We start from the raw sequence: 9,375 nt of genomic DNA on the forward strand, positions 1-9,375 counted from the left end.
ATTTTGAGGGAAAAAAAAGACGTTTAAGTGCGCCTTATAGTCGTGAAAATACGGTATTTACTCCACATTGGTTGCAGTCCTGCTTTTGACTCTAAAATGATCTCTATGCCGCCCTGCTCAGGTTGAAAGGAGGGTACTGCATCTGATTGGTGTTTGCTTCCCAGTTATTGTATGAAGTCAGTTTAGGTCTAAAAAAACTAATGTACCACTGAGGGACAAGCAGCCCTTAATATACCAGATGACCAACAGATGTTCACCTCTGTGATACCTTCATGTTTTTGTCGCTGTCAATCCAACAACTTCTCCACCCTATGGGAATATGTCTATATTGATTTAATAATTATAGCTGCCACTCAACACTTTACACTAGAGCCACCAATCCCACACACATCTGTACACTGCTGTGCAGAATTGGAGAATGTGAGACGTTTCCTCTTATCGAATTCATTCATAAACATTTAGAGTAGTGTTGTAATCAAACCACACCAACCGAGGCTCTGGAGCGCAGAGACAAAGTCGAGACCTTTAGAGGCCAAGACCACGAGGTCTATAAAGGTCTGAACAAACCAGCTGTGTTCAAGTTTTTAATCTCTGATCCGATTATTATTATTTTTTCTTCCATGTCACACTGCGTAGAGAGAGGCTCAGACTAGGCAGGGTGGACAGATCTATGCACATTTTTTTTACTGCTGTCTCTGTGCTTTTCACAAATTAAAACAATTCCCCATATTTGACTTAAACAGATTATGAGAAGTTATTTTTTTTTTAAAAACAGTCGCGTTCTATAATGCAAAGCTCCACTTAGCGAATCTGTGCAGCATCTCAAGCAAGAACAGATGGAGAATGTTCATATTCCTATATTAAAAACATGAGATCCATGCCTAAAGTAGGACTTAAACAATTCTTCTGATTAATCGCGATCAAACATTGAAATAATTGTCAACTAATTTAGTAATAGATTACCGGTAATCATTAACCGGAGTGTAGAGACTCTAAAGCATGCTTTTAGTTGACAGAGAAACCCACTTAGTGCAGTAATTATAACAAAATTATAAATAAATATGCTCTATCCAGAACTCAAGTGGAAAAAGTTTTAGTTTCATCTGGTTTCATTTAATAAGAAATCTTTAAGAAACCTTTGGTTCTCCCATTATTAATTGATTTATCAAAAAATAATAATTGACATTATTATTATTAATCAATTTGCAAAATAATTGTTAGTTGCAGCCCTAGTATAAAGAAAAGGAAAATACGCAGTATTAAACCCGTGGGAATGTTTTTATCCTGGCTGAGGCAGCAAGGTGATTCTCAGACAGATCTGTGAAGTTTATCGAAGGTTTTCTTTCTTTTTTTTTTTTTATAAAGAGGTGAGAGATGCGTCGCGCCTCCCTGCTCTTTTTTTGTGATGCTCGAAGAGGATCACTATTTTACTTTATCTGTTTTTTCTCCATCTGAAGTTTTTTTTTGTCTTTTTCGAAGAGGTTGGTAAACTGCGCTTTCTGCCCCTCTATTTTAGTGAGGCTCAAAGAGAATCACTACTTTATCTGTTTTCTGTCCTCCTAAATTCCTATCATGGCTAAAGTATAGTTTTTTTTAATGTTTCATTCATTGCACAAGTCTGTCCCCCTGCTTACTATATATGCTCTGCGCGACTCTAAAACTGACCCCCTGTGCGATTAACAAGTTTTATTTAGTATTTTCCCCTAAAGCGGATGCAGTTTACTTTGTAACCACGTCTCTCTTCCTGTCAGACCCATTAAAACACTGAATTGCAACTGATAGTCCAACTAAAATAGACCTGGGCTCTATCTCAGTCAGACCTACGCAGCCCCCTTATGCAAAATCGTGTTGGATGTGTTCATCCCCATTGACTTTCAATGAGCGCTAAACTTCACAACCTCGTCCGACATAATTTTACTGTCGGATCAGACGCAAAATCAGATTCAGTGTGTTCTGGCCTTAAATGTCTTTGTTTTGTCTCTATACTAGACTCTCTGTTCTTGGTCTCTAGAGGTCTGGGTATTCTTTGTTTGAGGTGGTCTTGACTACAACACTAATTTATAAATCACACTATTTTCAATCAGTTTAAATTGAAATCAGATGCATGTATTTCTAGTAATTCATTTTCTGTCTGTTCTATATCAGTTGGTGGATCTGCAGGACTTTTCTTTTTTTTCTCCTATGTCACTTTTCATAATCGAAGTCTTAATCCGGGCAGCAGATTTAATTAAAGATGTGAAATCTGTAGCGTCCAGGGTGAGCCTGATTGATTCATCTCAGCTTGGAAATCTGAAGTTAAATTAGATCCACTGCATCTAGATTCTCTGTTTCGAAGCTGTTAAAACTGTAAATGTCCTAAAAATTCAACCCTTTCTTTTCTTTAGTTTCCTGCTCAGAGTAAAGCGGCTCCTGACGAAAGGAAGGTGTTTGGTCTTTGGGAGACAGGCGAGGACTTCGATAAGGTAACGTTTCCTCACTGTGCGACTGTTGACCTGAGTATTAGCCTTATTTGAAATGTAATGGGTTCCCTGGGGAGGCAGGGAAAGTAGTTTTTTCGTAAACAGTCATAAAAAATGTACTCATCTCTAAATTCCTTGAAGATTTAGGTTTAAAATATATTACATATGGGGACCACTATCAAGTGTATTTTTGTGTGTGTGTAACGCTGGATTCTTGTTTTTTATACATGGTTAATTTCTGCGTAATAGGACATCCATGCATTCTTCTTTGTTTTTGATTTTTGCACCATTTTTGTCACCATTCAGTTGAAATATATTCGTACCAAAAAACAATAAGTAAATCAAAAAATTTGGAATAAAACGGGTGACCGGACTAAAAACGTCATGTAAACAGAACTTTTCTATGAAATCTCATTAGGCAACCAAACAGGGACTGGATGTATACTGGATATAATAATGTTTGAAAAGGCAGAAATAAGGAATTCCCTTGAGGTCTTTAGGTGGCCTTAAAAAAAAGCAGTTTTAATTTAGTCCTAGAAGGACTGTTAATCGTCGTCAATCGTCCCAAATGGCAAGACCTTGACAGGAAATGACATCGGGTTGCCAGGGGTAACGGCAGGTCCAAAGCCAAGGGTCTGGGAGGCTTTACTAAATATTAAACAATCATTGCAGCTTCCTGCAGCTGAAGCTCCTCGTATTTGATGATGCGGTCCAGGGTGTAAACACTGTGCATCTGAAATGCAGAGTGGTGAACTACATGTGGGACAGAATAACGCATTAACTGTACAGCATTGATCCTTATCTCTTTTATTTTCCGGCAGCATCGCCATCTGCTCTACAACCTGTTCTCCAAAAATTACCGGATCAGGAGGAGCGTGGTTCAGGCCAAACTTGCTCAGGAGTTGGGAGACGTGTCCAAAGCCGAAGTCGATCGGCTGCTTCATGTAAGGGCGGCGGGGGGGGGGGGGGGGTCTATACTTGAATATGTGCTGTATTCATTAGAATCATTACAATAGCTCTGACATCAGAACACATGATCTGCAGTTTATTTTTCCAGAAACAGGCTTTTAGCTAGGAATATTTCAAAGGGTGTAAACTTTGCTGTATCACATCTTAAAGCTTTTTTCATTTTTCATGCTTGTAAACATTAAGGTCAGTAAAGTGTACAGATGCATCTGATGCTTCTGCTGCTCCCGTGTTCAATGGCAAAGAGTGGATTTTCTATATTTGCTGTGTTAAGTGGGTAATAACTGGTTCTGATACTTGAAAGCATAGTGCAGTCGGTTCATCAAGATTACAATCCTGCCTTAAATATTTGGCTGTTGGAGCCACATTGATCTGCACAAACCAGCTGGGGATCCCTAGCAGCAGCTGCCGGGTTGCCTCTTGGGTTTTTCCCTTACTGTTCATGGTAGCTGGAAGTAGATGTTAGCATTTTTCAGGTATGTGGTGCAAACTGCAGGTACCAGAATAATACAAGTGAAGATATTTTGCCGACAGGTTTCGATATTCTAAGTTAATTTAGGCATTAATAAACTGGAGTGATCATAGCGCTCTGCATCATCAGCATTGTGTCTGTCTCCCTGCCAGCTCGCAGATCAGCTTCTCTGATTGGTTGATGTAGTGCGTCAAGCAGCAAAAATTTAATTTTTCCAACTCCAGCTGCTTCTGAGTTTTCGATGAAAAAACAGGGCCTTTGTCTTTTTTGTTTTTGTTTTTAGGCTATACACATTGCTAGCTAAAAGCCTGTTCAGATAGACCAATCTATAAAACAAGTTTTATTTATCCCCTTTTATATTTAATTGATGGACTTCTAAATACAGCGGGTAGCAATACATTTTCTTGAAGTGTATCAGAGGAAAGGAGCTGAATGCATGTTCTCATGTAAAACTAATTAAATCTACAGCTTTGTACTAGTTTGTGGGAACCTATTCTGAAGCCTGCTTTCAGTCTAACCCTTTATTTTTTATTATTATTGTTTTAGGAGTGCTGCATGAGCAGTGCAGGGTTCTGGTACCTGAAGGGAACGTTACAGTCCTGACCCTAAAAACCTGCCTGCCTTCGGCCACCGACAGATAACCCAACAGTGTCCGATGGGAGGACAGACGACAGCCAATCACAGCAGCCGTTCAGGTCTGAGAGCCAGAGACTGGAGGATGGCGACGTCAGCTGCGTTTTCTGCTCCAAAGAAACTTCACAATAATGTGAAAAATGACTCCTTAACACAGCAGGAGGGGGGAAATTTTAAATCTCTCAAAGCTGGAGACACTGGGAAGAAGTGGATTAAAAATACAATAAAGAAATAGTTGAATAGAAATGAAGTTGGGCGTTTTCTGCTTTTTTTTTTTTTTAAAATAACCAGGATGGTGTGTAAATGTCAAACATTTCATGCTTCTATTGTTTTACTCCTCTTTTTGTCAGAAAGCACGGTTCAGTTAACCACATTAGGACCTCATGAGGAGATGACTTATTCAGTTAAGGATCCATTAATTTAATTCTTGCTTTGGGTTCAGATCACTATTTTCATCCTTAGTGAAATTTGGAAAGTTGTGAAGCTTGATTGAAACAAAATGATCAGCATCTGAAGACAAAAGGGATACTTTATGCATATCAATTTAATTCTGAAACGTTTTTTTTTTTTTTGTGGGGACCAGACGTCTCCATCAATCAGATCTGTAATGACTGCTAAACTCTGAGAGGTAAAGTGAATTCAATGCTACTGTAAAGTTGGCTTCATGAGCTGAACACCTTTTTAAATATTTCTTTCATTGGTTATGAGAGATTTACTCTGATAACAACCAATAAAAATGCATTTTAAAGTGATAATTGAGTTTGTTTTTTAATTTATCTATTTAAAGTGATTCTTTGTGTCTTCATTGGGCCTTGCTTTGTATACAGTCTCAGAACTGGAACATGACATTTGAAAAGTATTACTATAAGTTTAAATGCCTAAAATAATCCAAAACGTCTTGGTTTGCTGCCGCCAACGTTTACCGTAGAAATTCATTTCGGAAAATGTCTTTCTCCTTGAAACTGCTAAACCCTGAAGGTCTGTTGTCTGAGGAGAAGACGTGTCAACTCTGCACTTTTTAAAAATCTGCAGATCGTGCTCTCCTTGCATCTTTAAATAACAAACAAAAAAACACTTAACAGCTGTCGGTTAAATATCCTTCTGTCCACCCTTTATAACTCCTTGGTGCAAACCGTCTGTCATTGAGGCAAGATGCAGACTCAACCCTGGACAAGTAAATAGTTCATCTCAGTATTTGAGCATTGGTCCGTTTCACAAAGCAGCTTTAACAAACTGACTCAAATCCTCATGAGTTTTCAGTTTCATAAAAGCTGCTGTTAATTTAATCAACTCTGATTTAGGTTCACTCAGTCCATTTTGATGTTTTCCCAATAAATAGTTTTAATTAGCAGTTATCAGTCTCATAGAAGGGCTTCAGATGGTGCCTCCTACATACTAGTAGGCCTAGTAGGTTATAATTGAAGGAATTCTAATCCTGGAATTAATATGTGTAATCTGAAAATAATTTCAGCAGGCTAGTAGTTCTTTGTGTGTTGTTAATAAAATGAGCCGCATGTCGCTCATATTAAACAAACCAAAACCAAATAAATCTCATATCCTGTCCAATAAGATGTCTAGGAATCCTCTCCCAATAAATACTTCATTCTCAGTGAATTAATGCCAATCCTTCTTTAATTGGATTCACATACAATGTGTAATGGACCTAGTGAGAGTTTTTATTTTTATCATGTGTACAAAACTATGACAAAAACCTCCTGACTAAATCAGGGAATTAAAATCAAAATGTGATTGGCTCTAAGAGGACAGAGACAGAAGACGGTGAGTTTACTGAAGAAAACCAGGTTAGCTTTGAGGAGAATGTTACTATGGTAACAGAGTAAACTCTTTGTGAAAAGGAAAAACTCCTTGATTTCAGGTTAAGAAAACTTATTTTCAGTAAACCTGCTTGAAACGGACCCCTGGAAAGTAGGATAATTAGCCATTCGAGCAAAACAAAAAAGTATATTTAAAATAAATTTAAAAAACTTTATTTTATTTGTTGTGCTTGAAATCAAATTGATTCATATGGATCAGTTTTTGCAGTCTTGGAATTAACTAAATGGGAAACAAAGCAACATTTAACTGAAGTTGCTGAAAACCCACTTCAAACATTTATGTGTTCAATAGATGCAGATTTGAGGCAGTAAAAGGAAGATTTTATAAGTACTATTTTAAGATTTCCTGTAATATATATTTTTTTAATATTACTCTTTCAAATACCAGAACATGTTCATAAAGTTTTTATGCTAATCCTCCATTTTTCTGATTTAAATCTGACATTATCCCACAGCTACTCGGCACAACAGTAGCAAATATTTTTCCACGCTTGCAAGTAGGGCTAATGTTTGAGGACTACTTTTTATTGCTCCTTGATTCAAAGCGTAGTGAATATTCTTCCTTAAATATGACTTTCGGCTGCCTTACAAGACTATACAGTACATGACTCTCCTACACAAAGATTATAATTGTAAAGTGGAAGAAATAGGATAGAGGGTTTTCTATTTGTATAAAAATGCATAAAGTGTGATGATTAGTCACAGCGGAACCTACTTTAATATTTAGAATTTATAAAACAATCAAAGTTTGCTTCTAAAGTAAGAGGCTGTAATATCCAGCAAATGGCGCTGTTGTTTTAGGGTCACTGGGTTTCAAAGAAGACTAAGGTTCTCCCTTCATAACAAAAGTCTATGTTACAGTTTGGTCTGAGTCATGTAAGAAACTCAGAAATGATTGTTTAATGATGTCCCCTGGTCAGATGGGATCAAAAGTAAAGTTTTTTGTCATAAATGCAAATCTGGAACGCTTTCTCCATCGGAAAGACCTGAGAATGTGGCAGAAGTTCCAGCTGGAGGAAGATGCCAAGCAGAAAGAATCCACAATAGAACGAGTTGAAAAAAGCAGAATTGATTGGTAACAAGGACCAGTCAAAGTTCAAACTTAAATTAAAGACTATAAAACAAATGCATAGAGGAAATTTTGCACAATTTGACCTAATTTACAAAGAGCTGCCAAAGAATAGTCCATTTAAAGCTGCAGAGGGTGAGCGGAGCTGTACCTCAGGAGTCCTGCAGCTGTAACTTTGCCATTCTCGCTCTGTGCATTAATAATATCCTATTTAAAACCTATGGTAGTTAAAAGTAAACTTAGCTGCATGCAATGAACAAGAGTGTGGATTATTTCTCTTAAGTTAATTAAATAAAGTTTGAGACATGTACTCTGACTAAGATGGATTTAATCTCTGCTGAGAAATAACGGGTAGATTTAAAAAGAACTGCTGCAGGATGTGGAAAGCAGAAAAGCTGCACAATCCTCTAGTAGAGCAACAGGAAGGAGCAAACCATTGAAGCTGTTACAAAGACCACAGTCACCTAGAAGAACGTGTAACACAAGAAAGCAGATATGCAAGTTCAGCAAATGAATTAAAAGCAGATCAAATATCTTTAATAATTTTAATGGCCTGATTTAACTTGGAATTTTAAAGTGAAACATGAAGGGCTCCGCTTTAAAGTTCAAAGTGCTGAAATTACAATCTTTTGTCTTGAGAAAAAGATTCCGTGAACCTCTGCTATCCGCTTTCAAACTGAACAACCTAAGAGCGCCTAAAGAGGGGATTCCTCACTTGCAGCTTAAAGTGCAACTATCAGCTTTCTCTCCCAGAATAACGACATTAACGGTCGTCTTTTCAAGTTCCAGTCCCGGCCACCTGACACCAGCATGCTACAGCTGGGTGGTCTGACCCTTCCAAGTAGAACCTCAGTCCTGGTTTAGGTTTGAGCCAAGCTGGATCTTCAGGATTTGTTGGCCTGGAGCTGTCCAGGTTATGCAACAGATTACATTTAAATCTAAGCTCTTTACTGCTCAGAGAGGGGTTAACCCAGCAGGTTGTTTGTAAGCACAGGCAGATTTGGAATCGGATGACTCGCTCTCCAAGGCTACTGGAAACAATGCTGCATGGCGGTCCGACAGTCCATAGACCAGTTTCCAGTCAATGGATCATATCTGAAGGGATAATCCTTGATTAGGGGAGTCCTGGCTGTCCATGAAAATGAAATTAACAGGAAGCTCAAACGTTTGCTATATTATTAGCTATATTAACATTTTTTATTGACACTTGTAAAACTATTCACTCACCTTAAACTTTTGCACATTTTGTCATTTGGAACAACCTTCAGTGTATTTCATTCGGTCTCTTCGTACAGTTTTAGAAATTGTTGTGCATTTATTTCTTTAGTATTTATCTGCACATAAAGATATATTTAGTAGAACATCTTACAGGAAGCACAAGTTTTGCTGAAAGTATTTTTGCAAAGTAATCCAATGATAATAATCTAAAATACTATGTTTTAAGTCTTTCCACAGATTCTCACTTGGATTTAGTTGGTTTCCACCATATTCACTTCTTTGCATTTTAGGTTTATTTGACCACAGCTCCGCCAGCGTTTCCTACATTACTAGCAGTAGAAATTAGACAGGACTTCTCATAGCTTTTGTCATAAATGGATTTTTAATTATTTTTCATATTTGTGAGGTTCACTGCTACCAGTTTTCCTCTGAAAAAGAGCTTTCTTTCTACCTGAGCTTTCATTATCGGATTATGGACTGAAATTAGCTTTGTGCGATGTGACCTACTAACGTATGTTCCTTGGTTTTGTATTTTTCTGTTTGTTCTGTAACCAAACCTCAGAGCAATTAGATTAAACTACACAAAAAAGTACTCTATTTAACAATTAGATGGCCTTGTTACACAGTTGATTGCACTAAATATATTAAAATCAGCGTATATCTATGATCCACGGTCAAATAAGCTAAAACAACAAAAAACACCAACACTCTACAATTGGTTAA

General features: G+C 37.5%; 1 protein-coding gene across 2 annotated transcripts in view; it reads left to right on the top strand.

Moving 5' to 3' along the window:
* The window catches only part of polr3e (polymerase (RNA) III (DNA directed) polypeptide E (80kD)), a 21,261-nt gene extending 15,988 nt beyond the window's left edge, over positions 1-5,273 (top strand). For both annotated transcript variants that reach the window (XM_015381544.1, XM_015381552.1), the window contains exons 19-21: positions 2,385-2,462; positions 3,281-3,403; positions 4,444-5,273. In XM_015381544.1, the coding sequence (XP_015237030.1) occupies positions 2,385-2,462; positions 3,281-3,403; positions 4,444-4,500 (258 nt within the window). In that variant the 3' untranslated portion in view covers positions 4,501-5,273. The remainder of the gene's footprint in view (positions 1-2,384; positions 2,463-3,280; positions 3,404-4,443) is intronic.
* The last annotated feature ends 4,102 nt before the right edge of the window (positions 5,274-9,375 follow it).

Source organism: Cyprinodon variegatus, unplaced genomic scaffold, assembly GCF_000732505.1.
Source record: "Cyprinodon variegatus isolate N-32 unplaced genomic scaffold, C_variegatus-1.0 Scaffold12, whole genome shotgun sequence".
Classification (NCBI taxonomy): domain Eukaryota; kingdom Metazoa; phylum Chordata; class Actinopteri; order Cyprinodontiformes; family Cyprinodontidae; genus Cyprinodon; species Cyprinodon variegatus.